This window comes from Balaenoptera borealis (genome assembly GCF_965194805.1).
Source record: "Balaenoptera borealis genome assembly, chromosome: 18".
In the NCBI taxonomy this organism is placed as follows: Eukaryota; Metazoa; Chordata; class Mammalia; order Artiodactyla; family Balaenopteridae; genus Balaenoptera; species Balaenoptera borealis.
Genome location: NC_138877.1, coordinates 21,501,552 through 21,528,054, shown reverse-complemented (window position 1 = coordinate 21,528,054; position 26,503 = coordinate 21,501,552). Strand labels below are relative to the sequence as shown.

General features: G+C 38.5%; 1 protein-coding gene across 7 annotated transcripts in view; it reads left to right on the top strand.

The window, feature by feature from the left end:
* Nucleotides 1–26,503, top strand: part of LRCH1 (leucine rich repeats and calponin homology domain containing 1) — a 201,829-nt gene that overhangs the window by 152,792 nt on the left and 22,534 nt on the right. For 4 of the 7 annotated variants that reach the window (XR_014236937.1, XM_082365414.1, XM_082365413.1 and 1 more), the window contains exons 15-18: nt 526–598; nt 11,292–11,401; nt 15,833–15,970; nt 18,720–18,797. Coding sequence is in view for 5 of the 7 variants with exons in the window: in XM_082365414.1 (XP_082221540.1) it covers nt 526–598; nt 11,292–11,401; nt 15,833–15,970; nt 18,720–18,797 (399 nt within the window). In the remaining 2 variants the exon portion in view is untranslated. Of the gene's footprint in view, nt 1–525; nt 599–3,488; nt 3,594–11,291; nt 11,402–15,792; nt 15,971–18,719; nt 18,798–26,503 lie in introns of those variants that run through there. The other 3 variants (XM_082365416.1, XR_014236938.1, XM_082365415.1) reach the window with 3 other exon arrangements.

Below are 26,503 nucleotides of genomic sequence, written 5' to 3'. Positions count from 1 at the left end.
CAAATGTGGGAACATTTTTCTAGAAAACGAAGTGAAAATAGCTCATGTAGGCAACATTTAGAATGTCTCGTTATCCATAAATGATTCAGTGTGTGGTTTCTCTATAGCTGAGACATCTGTTCAGTGTTACCTATTTTCTCATCTCATTGGGTTAGAAATTCTTTATCAGATGTGCCCTCTGTGAGGTGGATGTGAGTGCGTGCTTGTGTGTGTGCGTGCCTGCACGTGAATGCACGCATCCATTCGGGAGCAGAAAGGGATTGCCAGCATCACACAACTATGAACTGGTTTTATAGTGAGCCCATAAACGATTGAACGGATCTCCCCCAAAACAACATTCTGTCGATTCCACCACTTAAAGCATTAGCAATGTGAAGATGTGTCAATTATCATTTTTTAGTCAGGACTTCCTCACAGCAGCAAATGCACGGAGGTCGTGGTTTTATTATAATCCTTGATCATAGAGAAGCATGCCTAGTTCTGCTCCAGTTCTTTAAAAAATGTCCTTTCCTTCTAACACCACAGATGAGAGAGAACTCCCCTGCCATCTCTCCTACCAACGCCAGCACAGCTCTGTTTGGCCTGAAGCCTCGATCAGGTAAATTGAAACCTTAGTGTTCTTGCACGTGTGAACAGCTCAGGAGTTTCTCTTTAGCCTTTTAAATGCATACATTACAGTGCGAGCAGCCTTGTCAACTCCGATGAGTTTGAGTCGTGGCATCAGAACCCCACTACAGCGTGGGGAGGCCATATTTTCGAGCCTTGTGGTCGTGAATCACCTATTAACGCCATGTTATCAGTAATAGATTATCTTACCTTCTTTTGAATCACAGCAAAGAGAAAAAGATGTTGGGACGTGTAAGTGGGAAAGAAATATTCTGTTGATAAAATAGCCACCCCTTTGCCCTGGTGGTTCCTGGTACCTTGCTGAATTAAGGCTGGTGACTCTTTTCTGAGACACCCCGCATTTGCTCTCTGGGCCTTGGTAAGGTCTGTGTATTTACTCATGTGACAGGGTGGTCATTCCAAGACTCACATGAGTGGTCAGGAGACATTTTTAAGAGCATTTCTGCTTATATTACCTGCTTTATTTTAACTTAGTATATTCACAAATGTAAATTATAGCAATGTGCAAAACAACTACTGATTTTAAAAAGAAGGACTATGTATAGAAAAATTTGGTTCTTCTGATTTCTCCACGTACTTAAAGTTCTAGCTCTATCTACCTTCTTTTAGGTGCTTCTTTGTTTTAATATTTTTGATTCTTAAGTCTTTTGCATACACTCACTGCTAATGCTTTTCAGTAAGTGCTAAGAAAGGACTCAGACGCTTTAAGCAAAAGGTAGTAAAGAACTCAGACGTTCTTGGGTTTTTTAATAAAGCATTTGGCAACAGTTGAAGTTATACATGTGTATATTTTGAAAAAGGGCACCCATAGGAAAAAAAACGAAGATGGTTCTTTTATAAAGGAATGTTTTTTCGTTTTTGGAGAAAGTTGATTGATGGGTCACATGTGGCCAGGTGTAATGGCTTCCTGACATTTTGAATGGGCTGTAAGACAAAGCCATTTGAAAAGATGCTTGGGTGTGGCAAGGGTTAAGAGGTGTTTTATGGAGAACCAAATTGTGCATGAAATAGGACTCAGATGGCTGGCCTCACCATTCATGGAGCTGAGCGTGTGCAGCCAGATCTGGGTTGGGCTTCCATTTCCAAGGTCTCAGATCATGCTGGGAGGAAAGGAGGCTTCCATGCCTTGAGTGATGATCTGCCAGGAATGTTCTCTATACACCGAGGACTTCATATTGGGCTACAGACTTTCTCCTATCCCTTACAGGCACTTTTACACAATTTAAAAATATCTTATAATTGAGCAAATCAAAAGTTGAATGAATCTCCAGAGATTAATATTCTTTTGAATGTGCATCTTTGCAATTTAGTTGCAAAATTGTCTCCGTGACTTTTTCAATTCTTTTTATGGGGTCCAAGCTCAACTTATCAACCTCATACCCACACTGTTGAACCATTTCAGACTCTTTGTGGTGGTGAAAAATAAATGAAGTATTTATTTTGAATAGCAGGAAACAAAGATAATTTCCTTTCCTAGCTTCCAACCTTTCTATAATGCTGACTAACCAGTGTGGAAATTGTGCCAGTTGTTGAAAGCTTTGTGGAGTTTGGTTGTCGTAAGTAATGCTGATTTTTCTTCAGGAACATCAAGTGGCATGTTGGAACGTTATGAAACTAGCATCATGTATTGGGAATTTTGAAATTTTTATTTAGTGACTTTAAAATATTACAGTATGTATTTTTCACATTTTCTAGAAAATAATATACATACTAATCTTAACTGAAGATCACATGACTAAAAAAGAGCGAAATTATTTTTGATTGAGTAGCTTTGGAACTTTAAAAAGTGATTTAATTTTTATTTTAAAGTTAAGTATATGAATTCATGTGATTTCTGTGTTAAAAATAAAAACAGATTGCTCAAATTAGCAAGTGGGAATAGAAACTTAGATTCTTAAAGTAGGCTAATAGTTTTCTTCAAAAGAAAGTTTTTTTTCTGTGTTTTCCTCCCAAGAAAGACAACTGTATATATCCAAATATGCATTACTAGAATCATGTCCCTGTATTTTACTGGCCCTGCCTTGTGATTGAATCAAAATTGTATAGATATTTCCTAAACATCAAAAATTACTATATGGATAGTTAGTACAAAAAAAAAAGAGATGTTATTTCATAAATGACCAATTTAGAAGTGCTTTGAATTGACTGACATCTATTGGTTAATTAGGTTTGTTGTTAAAGAGACTCTACCAGTGTCCGAAATAGGTTCTATACTGATCAATATCTAAGACGGTATTGAGAGGTATACCTGTGTGTCAAGGGTTGAGCAGAGTTGGCTAGATTCAGTTATCAATAAAGCATGCCAGCAGACTTACAGATGTCTTTAAAGAGAAATTTTACATTACCTTGGGAAAAAAATCCACCAGTGGTAAACACTGATTCTATAATAGATTTATTTCTAAATAATAGACATATTTATACATATTAAGCTTTTTCTATGTAAACAAATTTTTTGTGTGAATCATATTTGCTAAGATTGTTAGTTATTTAGGTCTTTGGAAAAGGTATCTGGAAGGTCTTTTGCTTTTTATCTGTATAATCTATGGGTTCTCCTTCTTTCCGCTGACATGATTCATTAGTACTCTAAGTCTGTGGGCTTGCGAACTGTTAACGATTAACGGTATTAACTGCATGCCAAGTATATGATTGATAAGTACTAACACTCAGTTTTTTATCATTCTTTTTATTCCATGCGCCATCTTTCATTCTCCTGTATTGTACATTTGAAATTAAATTCCATAATATGAAATTCGCTTCATTTCCATACAATCCTTATGCCATTTGTGAAATGCTGCTGCCCCTTTGGTTTTTCCTGGTCCTTGTGCAACCGTACGCGGACTGGCTCTCTCGCTCTCCTGCAGACCCAGCCCTCACTCTTCCTCCTATCTCCTTCAACAAACTTACACAGGCACAAACATGGGACAACTCTAGCTACAGTGTTCCATCTGAAGGAGACAGTGACAATGGTAGGTGGCTTTGTACCTATTCTTCGATGTGCTCATTAATAAGCCAATGAATGAATATACTGAACATTCATTTCTGTGCAGTTGCAGATAGAGTGTATATTCTCCTGCATGCCTGATATAAGAGATAATAGTAAACCTGGAAAGTCCACAAAAGTGCATGTGCATTGTTCTCTGGCAGTTTGTCAAACTACATTTAATTATCTTGAATATTCCGAATTTTGGAAGGACTATACAATAATTTCTTCTCTATCCTTTCTGCTTCGGGGTTTTTTTTTTTTGTTTTTTTTTTGGTGTGTTTGCTTGTTTATAAAAAATGGGAGTTTGTACATTTGGATAACCTCTGCCGCTCCTGCTTCTGAACTAAATGCTTTCGGAGTTTCATCTTTTATCATCTATGCTTACCATATGAAATTTTTAAAGTAATCAAGACATACTGTGGCTGATCCAAGAGGACTGCACTGAAAATAGTTAAAAGTGAGAAATTCCTAGAAATGAAGAGAAATCACTTGCTTCTTTTTTTTTTTTGCAAATTATTTGCACATTTTGACTTTTGATACCTGCAGCCCTTTTGAGTGTAATTTCATCTACATGATATTCAAGAATGGTAACTTGGCTTGAGAACCAAATGTGCAAATAAAAAATTGAGGACACCTAGCTAGGATTAATGTGGATATCATTTGATTTCATGCCACTAAATATCTGAAGTAGCCTAAAAGATGAAAATAAAATAAATATAGTTATTTAGATATACTTACCACAGATATCTGAATCTCCATACTGGTCTGTTACTTCAGATTTTAAACATATTACTCCAAGATACCAAAAGATAAAAGTAACGTGAAATGAAATAGAGAATATGATTTATAGGGAAGAGAAGTGATATGTGGGGTAAAACCACAATGCAAGCACAATAAGAAGATGTATTTTCTGATAATACTTATTTTTTTTTATCTAAATATCAATATGTTATATGTAATAAATAGAAACCATATATTTAAAACATTTGCTGTGATTTCTGGTCAAAATTCAACCAAAAATTGCTTTTCCAGACTTCCTTATGTAGAAGGATAATGTATATCTTGGCAGGTTAGTTACAAAAGGAATTTCATTATTTCATAGATTTCTAAAATTTTTAACTGAAAACAAGTGTGATTAAACAACAACAACAGGGAGACCAAAGTCCCTTCTTATATCATCCCATTTTAAATTCTGGAAGTTGAGGAAGGCTAAATGGAAACTTTCTTGATAAACCTGTTCCTTTACTTAAAAATAAAAAGGGGAGAGAGGCATTTTTGTTTTTCAGAAAGCATGGCTATTTATAGATCTGATGTTGTTTAAAGGAAATGAGCCTAGAATGAAAGATTTATGTGTGATTTGGTATTTCCTTAGGAGTGATATCTGAAACCAAAGACTTTTTTTTTTAAGCTGGGTAAGATCTAGACATCTTACGTAGCAGTAAGATTTCTATCTTTATAGATGAACCAAATAAAACGAGAAATGTGGGTCACGCTGGGTCATGCTATTAGGTAGCGGGAGGGGTGGGGTCACACCCAGGGCTCCTAACTCTCTGATCATCTCCTCTCCACCATATCTACCTTCATCTATAGCTGTTTATTGAGGGTTCTTTGTGCAAGCTACTATGCCAGACGGCCTTCTTTTTATTGAAAGTCCTAAGATTTCCATAGAAAAATAATCATTGTGAAAATCTTTCTGAAAATAAAATAACCTGGCAGTACTTCTCTGGTAGTTTTTGTTTGAGTGAAAATTCCAGGGATTCATGTGTAGCTATTATGCTGTACCACACACACACACAAATAATAAAAGGATTGTTTTCAGTATTCATCTACCTGGGTTAATCACGTCAGATATTGGATAGCTGTTATTTCCCCCTATTTGCAATTTGTCTACAGTATGCCCTGGGCAAGAGATAATTTTCTATTAATTATCTATTAATTTTCTGGCAGCAGAAATCTTTGCAAATATTTGTGTAGGTTCCCAGATCTGACCTTTCAAAGAGAATCTTCATTCTCTTTTGCTAAATATTGCCTTCTGATTTGAATACATTTTCCAATACATTTTTTAAATTAATGAAGAAGCACTATATGTATCCCCAAGTATATGCGCTAAGGTTGGAAGAGGAATACAGCCTACTTTTATGTTGTTCTTACTGGTTCCTCTGAAATAGTAGATCCTATTCAGTGGCCTCTCATGGCATTTCAAAGCTGATTACCCCAGCAGTTCTGTTTCCTCATATTTTCTCCATTATCCAATATCTGCAGCTATCTCACCCTGTGTAAATAAATGGCATCATATTACCAACTCAACCCAGCATAATGTAGCTTGCCTTTCATTTATATTTTTATTAATTATTTTTGGTAAAGTTGGCATTTTTATACCTTGTTCACTGTCTTGCTTTATGTTAAAATTACCCTTCTTTTAAATTTCAATATTTAAGTAAAATTTAAATTTTATTTAAAGAAATACATTTAAAATAATAAACATAGGTTTCTAATATTTTGTTTCAAATATATCTCATTTCAAATTCCCTATTTTCCCTAAAACTCATTCTTCAAAGAAATAAAAAAAAGGCAAACTGGCTAGAAGTTCCTTGGGAGTTTGAATTCCCACAGTCCCCAAAGTTCTGCCTCCTAAAATGGATGGGCAAGGATGTGGATATGTGTCTGTATGTCTTTCCACCCCTGGAACTGGATGGGGCAGCTTCACTTCAAGTTGTTCTTAACTTGAAAACTTCTCTTCTGCTCCTTTTCTTGTGCCCTCTTACTACTCTGCTGCATCTTTCTTTCCTTTCCCCCTTCATTTTGAAATTGAAATCGTTCCTGTCTTCCTTTGAATTATTTTCCCTTTTTCATTTGCTGTGAATTGGTGGGTGCTAATTTATACTTAAAATTGATCTTTAAACTCTCACTGGAAAGTGAATGAATGGACATATCTATCTTGGGCCAGTTTACAGACATTTTCTGGAATTGTTTTACCATAATCTTGCACTTCTAGGTATTATTTTCCCCATTACAAAAAGGATGAAACTGAAGCTGTGAGATGAGAGGTGTTTCAGTGGTTCTCAGCCTGTCTTCATATTAGAATCACCTGGGCATTTTATAAACAATAGCTGCCTATACCCCACACTGCCTGTGCTGATTTATTTGGAGTAGCATGGAATCTTCGCACTGATTATTATTCTTATTATTTTACTGATTTTATGTTATGTTTAAGTAGGTGAAAACCACTGGGTTGAATAAACTGCCCAAGACCATAGAAAGCAAATTTGAGCGTTTTGAGGGCAGAGGATTTACATAATTCATTTTTGGGCACCAGAGGGAATAAATGAATGCACTAATCAGATTTCTGATTCACATTAACCTGGATCTACAGCTCATGATACTTTTTCAAAGCCACCATATTGCTGCCCTTGAATTTGTATGTCTTCAACATCACACCGAGTCCAGGTTTTTAATTTCCAAGGAGAAGTTGAGAGCCAAATTCCAAAACCTCATGAGTCCACAGAGAAGAAATCTAGAGTTAAATTTAGATAACAAAGGTTAATAGTATAGACTGCTAATTTCTACGCAAAGTTCCTTTCACTTAATAATTAAATAAGTAGCATTTCAGGCAATTTTTAGAGGAGGGAGCTTTCTTTGCTTAACTGAAAGATACTTTTACAACATTTAGAAAAAGTTTCTTGTGCACATCCTTAAATATTTACTGAGTGCCTCCTGTGTGTTAGGCATGATGCTCGTTACTGTGGATACAGATCTGAAAAAGACAGACTAGATCTCTGCCTTCGTGGAACTTTAATTTCAGAGTCTAATGCATTCAGACCTGGAGACTAAGTTTTAGGAGATTTTTCATGTTAAAAAAAATTGAGATGACTGATTATCAGGGTAGGGTTATCTCTGACAAGGTGTTCTCCATATAAAGTGATCTTTGAATGAGGGAGTTTTTGAAACACTTGTTTGTTTATTCATCTAACAAACTGCTTTGTGGGGCAGGGGTAGAGGTTTAAATTGGAAACAAACATAAACTCTTACAGAGTCCTAATGGAGAAAAGCAGATCTCTCCTGTAAGACAGAAAGTGAAGAGTGTCATGAGAGACACAGATAAAGCATGTTGTACATTCACAGCTGACAGACCACTCCCAGGTCAGGGATGAAGATGAGGAGGAGGGTGAAGGAGGAGGTAGAGATAACGGAAGAATCAGTGGACTTCGACGTGTACCTGCAAGGATGCATTTGATATTCTGCATAAGCATATTCACCATTCCCTGCAGAGTCTTTGCTTAGAAATTTGTCTCTTCAGCTAAAGAAATTGCAAATATGAACAAATCGTCGTTTTCATTCTTTGAATGTTATCAATATTTGATATACAGTAATTAAACAGCTAAGCAGGACTCATTTTTTCCTGCATCTTAAATCACCTATTTCCTTGTCTCTTCCTACCCCTTGTGCATGCATATGTGTGTGTACACATACACACACTGACACACACCCTCACTCTGCTCCCTTGCCCCTTTTTTTTTCTTCTTATTTACACAATCAGTGTGACATTTGATGTGAAAGACAGTTGCTAACAGGGCGGCTCTTAATATTGTCTTGCAGCCACAAGCTAAACTTTTATTCCCCTGAATTAAGTAGGGGAGTTCTTGAAATGTAGTGATATGAAATTAAGGAAGACCAGAATAATTCCTCCATAGATCAGCTTCCTGAAGTTTTGACCAGGCTGGTCACTGCATTTATTACTTAAATATGACTTGAAAGAAAAAAAAAAAACTGGGGGCAGGGGGGCTTCCCTGGTGGCGCAGTGGTTGAGAATCTGCCTGCCAATGCAGGGGACACGGGTTCGAGCCCTGGTCTGGGAAGATCCCACATGCCGTGGAGCGACTAGGCCCGTGAGCCACAACTACTGAGCCTGCGCGTCTGGAGCCTGTGCTCCGCAACAAGAGAGGCCGCGATAGTGAGAGGCCCGCGCACCGCGATGAAGAGTGGCCCCCGCTTGCCACAACTAGAGAAAGCCCTCACACAGAAACGAAGACCCAACACAGCCATAAATAAAATAAATAAATAAAATTTAAAAAAAGAAAAAAGAAAATGCTCCCTATTTCACTTGCAAAATTAATAATAAAAACAAAAAACAAAAAAATGTGGATAAAATAATCAGAGCTACCATAATGGTCCTATTAAAATTATTCTGTCATAACAAACTTATGTGCTCTGTAGATTTATTATTAGTTTAAATAGTTCGTTTTAAATTCTAATATATTCTACAATAATTAATCTATTTAGAAAACTAGTAGTATTATAGTCAGGTTTCCAGTAATTTTATGTACATTTGAAGTATTCATTTTAAAAATAATGGTTCACATATGTTTTAACACTTTTTGACTGCATACATTCATAAAGCAAATACCCAAGCATGCATTTTGTATTTTTTGAGACGTATGGGAATTTAAGATGAAAAGCAATGCCAGGAAATTAAAACCCAGATACCATTGAATTATCTTGGTGTCATACACAGGGCTCTAACAGGGTATAGATACTTGAAGAGTGTGCTGTTAGCCAAAAGCTCACGGTTAATTTAACTTCCTGATAGCTTCGTATTCAGAATGAAATCTGCCAGTAAAAACATACTGAAAGTATTAAACATGTAGTATTAGATAAGATTTACCCCAGAAAAAAAGGCAGAGGAAAATAAAACCTCCAAAGAAAACATTAGATTTGTTTAAACGGTTGTGGGGCTCCCCTTGCTGGCCAGTGTGTGTATTACTCAGCTAAGTCCACATTCCTTGACTTTTTTGGTAAATTTGGTTGACTTTTTCTTTGGGGGTGTGGATTATTTCTAGACTTTGCATTTTAATATATATCTCTTCTGGTCACTATGTTTAAATGGGTAGATTTTTTTGGTTGGTCTCAATATGGTGCAAAGGCAAATGTAATGCATTTCCAGTTTCTTCCGTGCTTCTTATTTTGTCAAATTCTTCCTCATTTCCCTTTGCTCTGTGAACTTCTCATCTCTCCCTGCTGGTTGGTCCACCCTACTTCCTTTGCCTGCCTTGCCTTTATTTTTGAAACAATTGGTCTCGCTTCCTGTGGGGTTTGGTTTTTGTAGGTCTCGGTGACAAGACTTTGGCTCTTTCTGCTTGTGACTTCCGTAGGTGGCTTGAGGCAGAAGCCCAGGCCCCAGGCTGACTTCTCTCTGAGGTTCCAGAAGGTGTTAACATATACAATAGATCATTCCCTCACTCCATTAACTTCTGTAAGTCACGGATTTCTTAAGATGTGTCAACTTTCTGGTCCTCTATAGAGCACCAGAGTGCTGATTCAGATATCCGAGAACTGATTTAGAACGAAAATACTTAAGACACTTATTAAAGTATTTTGGTTCAAAGATACAAATTGAGGTTAAAACGATGTAGTTGGGTGAATATGGGATAATTGATTATATGGTGGACTCCAGTTGTTTTCATTCGAAGTATATTTGTAAACCATATTTAATTAAAAAACAAATTGAAATGCTTTTCAAGTGGTTCATAGCAAATGTTTGGCAGAATAGAATAAACGTTACATAATCTTCTTATTCTACATTATTGAAGATACGGTGATTGAAACTCCTAGAATTGCAGTATGTCAGTGCAGCCTTCTACGTGGTATTGATTTTTAAAATTGGAGTTCTCTGCCCCAAATTTTCTGAAGCGCCCCCCTCATTCGTACCCCCCCCCCCGCCCCCAATCTGAAAATCTATGGGACACGGGGAACCAACTACAGCTCTTAACCGTTCTTTGCCCCCTCTGGTGTGCATGGAAAGTTGACAGTCTTCATAAGATAAGAATCTCAAGGAAGAAAAAGATTCAAGTTTAAATTCGCCCCGGGCTTTGTATCCTAATAAAAATTGCCATAATCACTCTGCCCGTACATAGCATATTTTGTACCTTCTCTGTTAGTCTTTAAAAGATGTTATCCTTCAAAGGTTGAGAGCATTCATTTTCTCTGCAACCAGAGCCTTAACTCCTTCCAGAGTTGCCACTGTGAGTCGCTGTTTCTGGAGGTTGTAATTTTAAGGACCTGCAGCCAGAGATGATCTCTTCAAACTGTCTCCCATCTTGCCAGCTTTTCTAAAAGGAGTCTGTGGTCATCTTTGAAGAGCTGACTTTTGGGGATATGTTGTCAGTGACATGATAGAAGGCAGAATTTTTCCCTCCACACTCAGATACCTATCTGAGTGGATAGTGTGTATTATCACTTAGTTCCTAATCCAGGCTGGTGAAAAACCTCAGCCAACAGAATCCTTAACCTGTGCTTGTTTGTAACCTGTAAAGCAATTCTGTCTTATTAGTTGAAAAGAAGTATCCAAATTTAATGAAAGGATTGTGAAACCTGGAGTGTAGATGAAAACTTGGAATAAAAGCAGTGGAAAAATGAGAGAGAAGGGGTCTGGAATGGTGCCAAGGATGACCAAGCCCTTTCCTGGATTCAGCTGATGGTTCGTCCACACAACCCTGAATAATTGAATACATATCTTCTCTAGAATATTCGAATCAAGCTTTTCATGTGAAGTCAGAATTTATTGTTTTGTGAGTGGCGAATGAATTATTTGGGATAAATAAACTATTTGATTTAAATATGAGCAGCCCTATACGGCAACCTGTACTAGGTGCTCCATAAAGGCTTTTTTCCCTTTCTGTTACAGTGTTTCTTAGACCACAGAGAAATTTGGAATCTATAGACCCACAGTTTACAATTCGGCGGAAAATGGAACAGTTGAGAGAAGAAAAAGAACTGGTGGAACAGCTCAGAGAGGTACCGGGAAACATTGTATAACTGAATAATTATTTCCAGAATTGAAGCAGCATTCTGTATTTTTAAAAAGTAGACATTGGGGACTTCCCTGGTGGTCCAGTGGTTAAGACTTCACCTTCCAATACAAGGGGTGTGGGTTCGATCCCTGGTGGGGAACTAAGATCCCACATGCCTCGTGGCCAAAAAACCAAAACATAAAACAGAAGGAATATTGTAACAAATTTAATAAAGACTTTAAAAATGGTCCACATCAAAAAAAATCTTTAAAAAAAAAAAAGTAGACTTTGAAGCACTGCAGACTGAACATCTAGTTTCAAATCTAGCCAGCTCACTTTTTGATATTGGACAAGTCACTTAACATCCCTGAGTTTGAGTCTTTTCATGTATTAAAAACAATAGTTCCCATCTACCTTCATGGGATTTTATGAGAAATATATGAGATAATGTAAGTAGAAATACTTAATACCTATGTATAAAAGCTAGTATTATTTCAGTTCTGGTGCGCTTTAAAAAATGCACTGTTATTAATTTACTTACTGATATCCCATGAATTTAAAGATATTTATAGTTATCCTTACTATGTACCCCAAACCGGCCAGAATTTTCGAGTGTCATAATAGGCAAACCGTTTGAGTTCCTACCAAGAGTGAAGTCTTGTGCTGGGTGCCAGGGAAGATTTCAAGCTTGGTGACGGCAGGGACCATGGCTGCCTTATTCCTTGTTGTGTTTCTATCCCCAGCACAGCTCCTAGTGGGAACTGTGTATGTATTTTTCTACCCTCATGGTCTTTGTGTCTAGTTAGGAGGATCGTACGTAAATATGTGGAAGATCAAACAGCAGGACAAGGGTCAGTCACCAAAGAACACACTGGTATTAATTATTAAAGGCAGTACATCATGAATTACTACATAAGTTCTTTATATTTAAAGAGAAGAACCATAGCCATGAACTAGACGAATATAAGAAGCTTCTTGAGGGGGTGGATTTTATACTACATCTTCTCCCTTCACTAGCAAATGATTATTGACTGCTCTCCGTGCCAGGCTGGTATAGTCTAGGTGATAGACAGAGAAAAGAACAAAAAGGTCCCTGCTTTCATGAAGCCTGTAGTCTATTGAGAAGACAGAGTAAGTAAGAAGGAAACAAATAAATACACAATTTCAGAGAGCAATGAGTTCTGCAAATGAGCAGTGAATCCTATAATTAAAATTAAAGCTGAATTAAGGTAGGTCAGAATCTTTGTTGTTGCAGATGATACTTTATATACGGTTTAGCACGTTGTCAGGAGGAAAGAAAAAAAACCCAGAAACCTCTTACCACCACTTTTTTTTAAAAGTTTTTAATTAATTATTTATTTGTTTTTTATTTGGCTGTGTTGGGTCTTTGTTTCTGTGCGAGGGCTTTCTCTAGTTGCGGCGAGCGGGGGCCACTCTTATCGTGGTGCGCGGGCCTCTCACTATCGCGGCCTCTCTTGTTGCAGAGCACAGGCTCCAGACGCGCAGGCTCAGTAGTTGTGGCTCACGGGCCTAGTTGCTCCATGGATGTGGGATCTTCCCAGACCAGGGCTCGAACCCATGTCCCCTGCATTGGCAGGCAGACTCTCAACCACTGCGCCACCAAGGAAGCCCTCTTACCACCACTTTAAGCCACTGTGGTTGACTTAACAGTCACATAGGGCAAGTCAGACCTCTGTCATTTGCCTAGGATATTTGGATGTGCCGTAAGCTTGGGAGGTGAACTTTCAGAGATATGTAAAAATAAGATCAGAAGTTGAGCTATGCCTCTCAAAGAGTGATATAATTTTATCTTAAAGCCTGGGTCATATTGATAGCTTATGTTTTAATTTAGTGATGTAAAATTAGAGACTGAAAGCATGCTTGGAAAAAAATGAGGTGTCAATACAAGACAGTTCTGAAAGAGAATTATGCAAGACTGTTACATGCACTGATTTTCAAGTGCTTCACTTATTGCAGATCTCCCAATAAAGTCATCCTTTCTTACGCTGTTATCCATTTACAAGGAGCTTCTGCTGTAAAGCAGAAATTTGTATTTGAAGTTTTAAAAACTGATCTATCTACTTCTGCTTCTGAGGAGATGGAGTTGATGTACTTTTCCCCATTCATCCCACTAAGTACAACTAAAACCCCTGGTGATTATATATAAAATAAGCATAGGAACACTCTGAAAAGTGGAGAGAATAATTCAGACTAGCTGGGCTCCTTGGGACTAGGAATGACAGTGGTGGTGAGTCCAGTGGGATTTCTTTTTTGCCTTATCTTTCTCAGACTTGAAGGTGAAGTAGTTGGAAACCGGAAATGCTAATGGGCACAAATTAAGAAAAAAAAGTCCCAATGAAAGCTTGCTTACTTTAGTCAAAGGACCAGAAAAGGGGCAGTCTAGTGAGATAGAAAATTTTTAGACATTAAAGGCTCTACTCCAGCTAAACACTACAGAAAACACGTGGTCCCACCCCTACCCATGCCTGCAAAAATGGCGTAGGCAGCTAGACTTTAACCTCTGCTGGGATGGTATCAGAGAAGGCCAAGTTGGGAGCCAGGAATTTCATTCCCATGAGCTAAGAATGATCCCGTCCCCTCCCGTGGTGTCAGTGGAGCCCACATGGGGAGCCTGGATTTCCACACCCACCCCAGTCACTGACAGCAAGTGGGAATCTGCATTTACACAGCAGTAACAAGGTGGTAACCTCCCTTTCCCTGCCAGAGCAGCGTCCAAAAAAGCCAGCTAAAACAGAAAGTTTAAATAGGATCCAGAGTCTCATAATACCAGAAATGTCCAGGTTTCAACCAAAAAAATCACTCATTCTACCAAGAACCAGAATGAATGTGAAAAGATAATCAACAGATGACAACACTTTTGTGGCAGAGATGTTATCATCTGACAAAGATTTTATACTGTTCGTGATAGAAATGCTTCCACAAGCAATTACGAACACAGGTAAAACGAAGAAAAAAATAGAATGCCTCTGCAAAGGAATAAAAAATCTTAGCAGAGAAATAGAAGACATAAAGAAGGACCAATGGAAATTTAGAACTGCAGAATACATTATCCAAAAGAAGAAGCCCAGGGGGTGGGCTCAACAGCAGAATGGAGGTAACAGAGGAGAGAATCAGTGAACTGGAAGAAAGAACAATAGGGATTACCTAACCTGAGTAGCAGAGAGAAGACAGACTGAAAATAAATGCGCACAGAGCCCCAGGGACCTGTGGGAGTGTAACAGGTGATACACATTCATGTCATGGGAGTCCTGGAAGGAGAGGAGAAGGGGAGTAGAGCCAAAGAGGTACTTGGGGGTGGGAGGGAAGTGGGTGTGGCTGTAAAACAGCATTGTGAGAGACCCTTGTGGTGATGGGCGTGTTCTATCAATGCCCAATGTCCTGATTGTGAAGTTGTAGTATATATTTTTGAAGGTTGTTACCTTAGAGGGAAACTGGGTAAAGGGTACATGAGATCTCTCTGTATTACTTCTTATAACTCCATATGAATTTATAATTATCTCAAAGTGTTTAATTTTTTAAAAAGAGGGAAAAATTGATTTTTGAACTAAAACATGGTCTCAGAGAAAAGCATCTCTTAATCCCTTTTCTGCCCCTTGCAGTCTGTCTGAACCAGTTGGATTTGGGTTTTTTAATTTATTTTTTTTAATTTATTTTATTTTATTTATTTTTTATTGAAGTATAATTGACTTAAAATATGATTTTAGTTTCAGGTGTATGACATAGTGATGTGATATTTTTACACATGGCAAAACGATCATATGGATTTGGCTTTTATTGTTCAACTCATTCTGTTTTTCTATTTTCATTGCTAAGACTGAGGCAATGTTGAACTTAAGAAGTCCATTTTTTTTTTTGGCTGTCTCAGGTCTTTGTTGTGGCATATGGGATCTTCACTGTGGCATGTGGGATCTTTCGTTGCATCACATGGGCTTCTCTCTAGTTGTGGCGTGTGGGTTTTCTCTTCTCTAGTTGTGGCGTGGGGTCCAGAGCACATGGGCTCCGTAGTTTGCGGCACTCGGGCTCTCTAGTTGAGGTGCGCGAGCTCAGTAGTTGTGGCGCGTGGGCTTAGTTGCCCTGCGGCATGTGGGATCTTAGTTCCCTGACCAGGGATTGAACCCGCGTTCCCCTGCATTGGAAGGCGGATTCTTTCCCACTGGACCACCAGGGAAGTCCCAAGAAGCCCATTCTTTTAAAAATTCAACTAATTAAAAATTTTAGACACAACTGAATTTGTTTTTCTACAGAGGGATTTTTATTTTAATATCTTTTGAAAAGGTTGAAATCATGTCAGTGTTTTCCACATGTTCTTATCCTTCTCCATAATGAAACTTAAGTCTCAATTCATAAATACCCATAACTGTATTTTACCCTCAGTTGCCTGAGAGCAATTGGCTTCCTTCTGATTCCTTCCCAGAGCATCGAGATGAGACTCAAGGTCAGCCTGCACGAAGACCTGGGGGCTGCCCTCATGGATGGCGTCGTCCTCTGCCATCTGGTCAACCACATCCGCCCACGATCCGTCGCAAGCATCCATGTCCCCTCACCAGCAGTCGTAAGTAACACCATATAAGGGAAACTAACTCTTACATCAAACAAACGCCTTTGGGACAGTATTGCTGGTTAAAGATACCGATGGGATCTCCAGGACCCTGCTCAAATCCTCTGTGTTGGGCCCCAAACAACTGGAAGAGCAGAAAAGGAATAGCATTTCTGAATGAAGCAACATTTTCACTGTAAAAAGGGAAGATATTTAAAGTGAGTATGTAAATGACAGAAAAGGAACTTACTTCAAATAAAAAGCAAAACACGTTAAAGAAATGCTTGGGGTGCTAACTTTAAGACTGTAGAGACACAAAGATTCATTCCTCACAAGGAATTATTTAAACAGTGAGAAGTCTTTTTGGAAAACTTCTTTTGGTTGGTGAGTTCTCTTCTAAATGGAAACTCTTTCCATTATTATTATAATTAATAATTATAATTATTAATTATTATATTTATTATTAATATAATAATTATTAATTATTGAGGATTTTAGGATAGCTCTGAAAAGATGTGGATTCTGTATAAAATATCATTAGTAACCTGTCAGGCCAGAGGTTGGTCAGCTGGTTATTAATTCAACAATTCCTTGATCACTAGCTGTGCTCAGGGGTAGGTTGGAGATACCAAGGACACTGGGGAAAGATGAAAGAGACCGAGTGAGATGCCATTAGTCCCTAAAAATCCTCGTCTCCATGTGGGGGAGATAAAGCAGGCACTGGCATCCTCTTCCTATACATCATGGACCATATTACCATCCAGAAGAGAGCTATGGAGTTATCTTTTATGGTCATTCAGATGAGGGAGGGGGAATCAAAGATAAGCTGGTGTTTGAAGCCTATGTAGGGTTCAGACAAGTAGAGAAGAACCTCTATCCATACTATTTACTATTAGGTGAAGCAGAAGAGTTTAGGGGCTAAGAATGTAGGGGTTGGATTCCAATTCCACATCTATATAGTCCGTACGACTTTGGGAAAGTTATTTAACCTTTCTTTAACTTGATTGACTCTTCTCTGTCATGGAACTGCTCCCATGAGGATGAAATGAGGACCTACATGTGATATAAATGTGAATGCGAGCCATTGTGATCATTAGTGTTTATGAACAGATTTTTCAAAAGCCAGAGCCCCCAACCTCAAGGCACAGTGTTCATAAAATACCATATGAAGAATGTGTGGAGTGAAAGCCTCATGTGAAGCCCCACTCCCCGCCCAGGAAAGCATCGTGGCATTATTTTTCTTAGTTTCTTTTCTCTTGGCAGCAGGAAAAATTAGCTGATGATTGCATTTCAACTGTCAGTTTTCTTTCTATACAGTTGAATATATTTTCCCTTCCAAAGACTGACCACTTTTTTGCCTCATAAAACACAGGAAAAAAACCAAAACAAAACAGTTTGTCTTCTGATTCAAGTCTGCTTTATCTGCCTTAGTTTGGGCAGTAAATTCTGTCCTATAATCGAATATGAAAAAGTTTTGAAGTCCAAACTACTATTAAGTTGTTTCAGCTGTGTACCAGATTCTCATTCAGTATTTTTCCCCAACTTACAAGAAAGAAAGAACGATTCCTCAGCCTCCAATTTAAATATACAGTTATTGTGTTATAAGGTATGAGGACACTATGAATCATGTATCTACACACATTTGTATATTTGATCAATTCTTCAGGAAAAAAATGCCACATTCTTTGGTCGTCACCTTTTATCTTTTTCAAATAAAAAAATCTAATTGAAAATATAATGGGAATAATGCTTGATTGGAGAAAATGGAGAGATGCAGGAGGAAAATATATCATGTTCTATCCTACCACCCAAAGACAACCACTGTTTACATTTTGGCTTTTATGCTGCTAACACTCCTCCTGCATATAAGTTGTTTTTGAATTGTGAGCTTCTCATATATACTATTTATTAGTTTTTAAAATTTATGAAAACCTAAGTATTTCCCCAAGTCATTAAAACTCTTCATAAATATCCATTTGAACAACTGTGAAATATTTTAGCTTATGTTATTATATTGTAGTTTTCCTTTCTAGAAATGTGTCTAAATGTCCACTTCTCAGAAATTCTTCACTGAGCATCTTGAGCTCCCATTCACCAGACCAGCCACGGCGTAGCGGTAGAACCCGCTTCCATCTCCAGTCTGTGCCTTCACTGTCCACTCCCGTGTTTGCACAAGTTGCTCACTCTAACCTGCTCCCCACCCTGCCTCTAAATCTCCTCGCCTTGCAGCATCACCAGCTTTCTAATAAAACCGATTGCTTTGGCGAGAAAGAGAGTCATTGGCCTGGTGAATTTAACCCTTCATATAGAAATATATCTGCTGATGGGAAAAGGTGGTGTTTATGGTGTACTTTTAAGTAAACTAAAGCAGGTTACACAACAGTATGATCTCATAAAAACTGTGTGTGTGTGTATGTGTGTATCCACACATACATTCACATACATGTGCAGAAAATCTTGCACACATGTATATACATATATACATGTATGCAGAAATTCTACATATAAACACATATCTATGTGTATATATATATATGCATATCTTTGTGTATACACACAGTGTCTAGAAGAATATAATCCAAAATATTAACAGCTCTTTAGGTGAATGTTTCTGGATAATTTTTTATTGTCTTCTGTTTGCTTATGTATTATTTTTCTCCAATAAACGTGTAGTACTTCTGCCATTTAGAAAGTTTAAAATTTAACCTGTTATTACAAGTATTTCTCTTAATAATCCTTTATTTCTGAATATTTGCATTCATAGCCTAAACTTAGCATGGCCAAATGCAGAAGAAACGTGGAAAACTTTTTGGAAGCATGCCGAAAATTAGGAGTACCAGAGGTAACATCAAACTTAATTCCAGTAACTATGTTTGAGTAAAAATCTTACTTAATATATGTGTTTGAACCTATTGAATAGATATACACCTTTGTCCATCCTTTTTCATCTCAGTCTTTCTTGAGGAATAATGTTGAATAAGTTATATAAAATTTTAGTTTCAATTACTCTATTGCAGTGAAATAAAAATGGCTTAAAATGGTGTGGTCAATTCTGAAGAAAAGGGGAATATAACTTTTTTAAGGTTTTGAAATATGAAATTCCAAACTTAAAAAAAAAAATTTAGTCAGCTTGATTCTCTTCTCAAAGAGCAGAAATTGCTGAAGCTTCAGTGAGCCTTCTGTGGGTTACATAGGGTAGAATTTTGGAGGTAATGTTGTTTCCCTATCCAAAGCTCTTAAGCAGAGCAGACCTGTAGATGACCACTAATTTGTTGATTTGCGCTCCTTGTAGGTTTGGGGTATGTAGTTCAAAATAATAAGCATTGAAAATATTATAATTATTGTTATTATTATCATTAATCACAACCATTCATAATAACAATGTTTGTATATTGCTTTATAGTTTGTTAACTGTTTGCATTTACATTTTCCCCTTTAGTCCACTGTAGACCCAATTGGCAATTCCCTGTAGCCAGCCCAGCAATGATTTGCTACTTTTTCTTTCTCCCAAGCTAAGCCCCAGCCTTAGCCTCAGCCAGATAGCTGATTTGGGTCTTCTAATGACTTTACTATCAGTAACATAAAAGGATTTCTTAGGGAGATAAAAGATGGTTCACTTAGAATTTGGGGATAAGTTGACAAGCTTTTCATCATTGTGATAAAGGGAAATAGAAACTACATTTCTTAAAATTTTCTTCTGTCTTTTCTAATGTTCCAGGAATAAAGTAACTACAAACTCTATCATGAGATACTGTTTTTGCATATGTGAAGGAATTACATTTTCATGTAGTTCTACTCATTGATAGGAGTTAGTTATTGGAATTGAGTAAGGCTTTTTCTCCCTCCCTCCCTCCCTCCCTCCTTCCCTCCTTCCCTCCTTTCCTTCCTTCCTATTTTTCAGCTTGGTGACATTTGAAGGTGAGAGTTAAGTGGTAGGCTTCTAATCTTATTTGAGGAAAAGGAGAGAATTATTAAAGTATCTTTAAGTCAAAACTGTACCAATTAAAAGAAGCTTTCAAATTCATTTTTAAATAGAGTGTAATCTTTATATAAGGTACTAAATGTCTTTATGATCAATCCAAATGTCTTTCAGCAATGTTAATCTGTGTGTCTGTATTGTATATGTGCATTTTACTATTGCCCATACATTCTTGGCTTCAAATGTTCGTGAAATTCTCATACGCCTACCATTTTTAATGATTTGATTCCGTCATGGGTTAATAAGATTCCCCATGTGTGAATCAAAATTATCACACCAAGTTTCAGATTGTAAATTATTTGTGTCTGTACTCAAAAGCGCTGATGAGTTATGACCAATCCCCTGTGATATTTTAAAACTCATCATTTTTCTTGGCTTATGATGACCCAAAATGAAGTGGAAATGCCCTTAACCATTTCTTGTGAGTAAAGATTGGTAATTATGATTTCCTTTTAAAGTGAGGAAAAGGAAATTAAATTAGCATCAAAATGCAGAGAAAATTTTATCATAATATCTGAATTATGCCCCTAGCACTAATAGGCAACTGATAATTCCAGAGACAATTGAATTACAAGAAGTAAATCATCTTTTTTGCCAGTGTCCCAGCTTAACTATGCTTAGTAAGAAATATATCACTAAGGCTATTTTTGAAACGATTTTTAAGATTTGAGGTGATTTTCAAATTTGCATTGTGTATGTGTGTGTGTGATTGTGTGTACATCTATATCTATCCTGATGGATAATCCAATAGCATCTTACTGGTGACTAGAGTTAAATTAAGTTCATTGCTACTAGAAAAAGTCTGTTGGTTGGTTAGCAGTTGAACTCCTTTAATGAGATATGTTAAAGGAAGGGAGGAGTATTCTAGTGGAAAACCAGAAATTGCAATTGGAGTGCAGCTGGCAAATCTTGCTATATATACTCAAAGGAACGTGCTTTCATCTCTTGGAATAAATGAGTCATAAATTATTGGAAATGAGGAAATGTTTTCATCTAGGAATGTGATACTAAGTTGGGGGAGGGGTGGAAATAACCCCTGCTTCCACTACTTAAGAAGGTTGATGATTTGAGTGTATATGTGGCACACTGCAATTCTAGTTGCAGGAGTTCTCCCCTTGCAGTCAGACATTGTAAAAGCCTGGTACTTAAAAGCGGAGGACCTTTAACGTTACATTTTCTTTTTTTGCTTCAAACTTAATATTTGGGTAACAAAAGACTCACTGATTTCCCGGCAGCTTAGTGAATTCCTCCTAATTTGCAAGCTTGCCCTGCTTTCTTCTCCATCCATAACTTATCTACATACACATACCGATAAGTCACGGAGATCTGGAATTCTGTATTATTTTAAGCTAAATAGCTAATTGACAATGATAAATCATCCTGTAGAGACTGAGAAGTCACAGCTGTGCTCTCAGCCCGAGTTTGTTGCCCTTTGTAATAGAATCACAGTTTGAAACTACAACCCAAAGTCAGGGTCGGCAGCTTAGTTTTATCAGGTTCATCTGGGTGGAATGTGGTCACTGAGCAGTCAAATGATTACATATAAATTAATACGATGGGAAGGAAGCAATTTTAAAATTGTTCCAGTTGTTATAGTTTTTATTGTATTTTCTCTAGAAGTCCCCAGGAACCCAATCCCAGGTACCTGCCTCAGGGTTGGTCAAGGTTCATGAAGCATTTTATTGTGTGCCCAGTGGAGTGGCTTCCCTATAAATGTGGCTTCTTCGGATTGGCTGCATTCAGAACTGCACGCAGTGTAAGCGACCTAGTTTATTTGCAGAAGGTTAGAGTATGCATCAAGAGTAGATGGATATGGCGACTCTAGACCTCTTGTCTGTTATTCCTGACGTTTGGATGAGGCTAGATCTATACCTTTCTTAGTCCAGGGGCACAGACAGGACTTGGCAGTCAACGCCACCTATAGAAAGGAGTTGACATCACAGAAAGAAGTCGGTGTTGGGTTCCTGGAGAAATTCTGTTAGGGCGACAGTAGGCCTATTTGCCATCATCTGTGAGGGATTCTGGGAAGAGGTAGAGGTTTGCTGATGAGAATACCAAGGGCAGATCCTGAAAAACGAATCAGAAATGCCCCCCCCCCCCCCACCGCCCCGGCAAGTTCCTTTTCTGGTGGCAGAGTTAATATCTCTTCAGGTAGTTGTTTCAGCCTGGGTCACTTCCTGCTGCCCATTTCCAGTGCCTTGGGGTTTTTGATTTTTTCTGTTTGGGGCCAGTTCTTCAACTAAAGGGACAGATTGAGTGCCACCTGGAAGGAGAGGCGTGAGGGCGAGTGCAGAGGCTCTGTGAGCAGAGCGAGGGACACGAAGTTTGGGGTGAATTAACCGCACCTGTGCTGTTAACTGGTTATGTGCCCTGAGGCAAGCCCATTAAAGCCTGGAGCCGTGAACCACTCACTGGGACCTTCTTGCAGCTGTATCATCTTCTCAAATGCTCACGGTTGAGGCCCGGAGGCCAATATTTTATTACCATGCTCTGAGGAAAGTGAGGCCCAGAGACGTTACACAATTTCCTAAGCTCACGCTCGCAGCTGGGAGGCGGCAGAGCTGGCGTTCGAACCCCGGTCCGTCCGCGTCCAGCGCCTGCCTTCTTTCTGGCACACACAGGGGCTCTCTCGGTATGTGAGCAGTTCCCTGCTCTGCAAAACTGCAGATGTTGGACTTAGGCAGTGGATTAAACCACATTCTCCAGAGCCCTTGATTCTTTCGGAAGCCAAGCCGGGGCTGCAGATCACTCCCACCCGCTTGATTCGGCCACGGCAGTTTCTCCTTTGCCTGTGGCATGTATCGGCTTTCCAGTTAAGAGTTCCTTTGGGGGAAAAGTGTCCTGTTGCTAATTATAGTTTGAAAACCACTAGACCCTTAAGGTTTCTTTGAGCTGATAGTCCGTTGACGCTCAGCTCCATCCCGCAGCGCCATGATTGCTTTCCCCCATCAGCTCCTCTGAGCAGAAAAATTACCCCACGTGCTTCAAGGCACCCTGGAAAATCTGGGGGTCAGGTGATATTGCTGGCACCATCCCATAGCCCCTTGTAGTGTTGATGCCGGTGGTCAGACTGTGCAGCTGTCTCTGACCTCTGGTGCAAGTGTCAACTTGATCTCGAACACAGGCTTACCCTTGGCGGGCTTCCAGATTCTTCACTATATACTCTTCGTATCACCCAGGAATCTGACTTCAATTAAGCCTTGGGGTCATGAGGCTATTTGTGGACATACTGAGGCTTCCTTTGCCTTTTCTGAGTCAGCTTGGTCATTCCTGGCCTCTGATCTTGATGTGGAGGATTTACGATTGGCTACTGGGGGTCTCCAGTTTGATCCAAATTTAGGGCTATTTTAGGGCTCTTATTAGTATTGTCTCAGGTGGAGAGAAATCTCTCATTTGTGAAGCATCAAAAGTATTAGAAAATAGATACATTTTTTTTTACTCACCAGGGAAGTATTTCACCTTGATTTTATTTTTTTGGAGGGGAAGACACTCTGGTCTTTTTCTAAAGGGAGATCCCCTGGTCTCGCTCTCTCAGAGGAGACACCCTGGTCTTTTTCTGAAACAAATTGCCCTGGTCCCTGTCTGAGGGGAGGTGCCCTGGTCCCTTCTTGGTCTTTGTCTGAGGGAAGATGCCCTGGTCCCTTTCTGAGGGGAGACCCCCTGGTCTCTGTCTGAGAATAGACCCACTGGTCTCTGTCTGTCTACTCGATGTTAAGTAAGTAGCCTTGGCCTCCAACCTCTGTAAGGAGCGAGGTCCTTAACTTAACAGACTTGCCCTGTTTAGAGGAGGAAGGGACGTGGAATAGAAATGCACCTTGTTTTCTAGCTGCCCACCCCCTCCTGTTCGTTACTGTCTCCAGAGAGGAATTGGGCAGGAGGGTTAGGGCAGCAACTCCATCAGCTGTACAGGGCTCTTGCCTGCCGGATAGCACAGAGGCCAGGGGTCCTCACTAGACTGTGAGACGTGGAAGGTTTTCCTTCCATATCTACAAGGACAGGTCCCTTGGTGTCCAGCCTCTGCATCAGCCAGATGGAGTTAAAAATAAAATCCTAAAGTACACTGAGATGCTAACGATGATTGCATTGATACAAGTGGGATTATCGCTGAGTCTTCTTTTCAGTGCCTTTCATATTTGTATTTTGTTGACTTTTATAAGGAGATATTTTTGAAAGTAAGTGCAAAACTTTTCCTACTTTATACCTGTTGTAAGGGTTTAGGACAGTTTATGTAAATGATCTGAATTTTTTAAATGGAAACATGTTCTATAAATTGAAGCTACCTTTTTTGTTTGTTTGTTTTAATCTTGAGAATAGGAGATATGAATTCCTTCGCCTCTTTGAACCTTATGTCTCTTTTTTCCCCCAAATCAATGACTTTAGTATCAATTTAAGTCATAACTAATAAACACTTTCGGGGGATGGTGAGATTCTTATTACAAGATTTATTTTAAGTTTCCATTTACATTGGTTACTTCCGAGGTTGGATGATTAGAGGTGCAGATTGACACCAAGTTATTATTTTATTAACGTAAATTTTTAAATCCCTAATGCATTAAGAAGAACCAGTCTCTAGCTTGTAAAACCAGTCATCTCCAATGGTTAGTAGGTGTGTATCACCATTCATGTAAGAATCCTTTCCCCCTGTGTGTCTCCTGGTGGTAGAGCCACTTCCGGTCAATGGTCTGACATTGGTACATGGTTGAGAACAAGTACTTTCTCGAAGCAGCATCTTCAAAGAGCTTGAAATTGCATTTCTCGATGAATTAGCTTACTGATATTAGAGTTACTCAGTGCATAAAATTGGTGATTAGTTCTTATATATCTGGAGAAAACTCTGGAAACCTTTTCCTACCTCACTCCACTCTCGGCCAAATTACACCTTGTCAGTTACGGCTTTACATTTTCAGAATGACCATCAACATTCTTGTGCTGTGACATTTTAGATTAAAAATACTTTGTAAGCATACTGCCTTTCAAAATTAAATTTAAATAAACAATATTTGTAAGCATACTGCCTTTCAAAATCAAATTTAAATAAACAATATATTCTAAATTTCTTAGACTCTAGTCTGTATTATACTCAGAATGCCTGTAAATTAGACCTTTTGATAGATCTGTGTACATTTTTGTTTCTATCTGTAGTATTTGGGGAACCGGAGTTAATCTTTAATAGTAATCTTAGTCACACACTCTTGTGTTGACTTGGATGAGAATCAGTTAACTTCTGGCGATTGTGATTTCTGTTCACTGTAAGGGGAATTAGCATCTGCACTTGCCTCTCGGGACGCTGAGTGTATTAACTGTGTTTTTTAAATGCCTTGCAATAATTACTAATGCTCTGTAAATACATGGTGAAATTTGGCCTCTTTAAATTTCCTTCCTTTTTAGTGTTTTCCTGTTTTAATTATAAGAAAAAAATAAAGCATCATCTGGAAGTCCCTCTTATGAAGACTGAAATTTGGAAAGCACAAGGGTCAGAAAACTCCCAGGTTCCCCTGGCAACTTCAGCCCTGGTTCCCATCACAGCATCCTTGAGGGGCTGATCTGACGGCCATGGGCTGTGTGACGGGGGGTAGAATCAGAGAGTAGCCCACACTCCACACGTTATGATGCTTAAGATTTTTGCCTCCCAGCCAATCTTAGACCCATACTTTTTCCCTCAGAGATCGTGATTTAATTTAAACCACCCGCTGTGGGCTGTGAGTCTAGGCTTTACCCACTTTAATCTGAATGAAGACCAGAATCTGTGGCATCATGAAATTATTTCCAAAATGAGAAGAATGGTCTGTTGCCTACCCGTGCGAGAAGTGTACTGCTGAATAAATACACTGGCGACTGCAGACAGTCTAATTCTTGGTTCTTTGACGGAGTTGCTGGGGGAGGGGGCAGACCAGACATTTTCCATAGGGTTCTAGGAAATGTATTGAAATACATCCTGGAGATAAAATGACTTGCTTTTAACATGGAGATACCTCTTTGGTGACAATCACATTTTAGTGTGCCTATGCCTTCTGTCTTATGTCTGTTTTGCTCAGAATTCACTGATTAAGCACACCATTGCAAAAGAAAATTCTTAATGCAATAGAAAACCACTTCTCGTAGATGTTTCCCCATCTGTTAATTCCTGATCAGCATCTGTGTCACAGTGAAATCCATTCTATGTGTAGCTGTTTTAATTCTTGAGAAAAGAACCATGGTAGCTTGATTCCTCTAAATGCGCTGAGAAGAGATGCACAGTCTGAATAGATATAACGTGATTTATTAATACCCTTAAAAAAATCTTTTGTTAAGAGGATCTCTATCTTCATAAATTAAGATTAGGAGGTTTATAATCTTATTCAACACACTTACGTTGATTACCCCTCTTTACCAGAGGGCATCAAGCTAACTGCAGAAGATACGGGCAAGACAGAATCTCTATCTTAGAATCATCTTTCAGTTGCTCTGTGATTTGCATCTGCTTAGCAGTGATGCTAAAACAAAGGGCAATATTGTTGCAAAGTGTATTATAAAATATATAATATATATATATTTTAAATGCTTTGCCTAATTTGGACATAAAGCTGCAT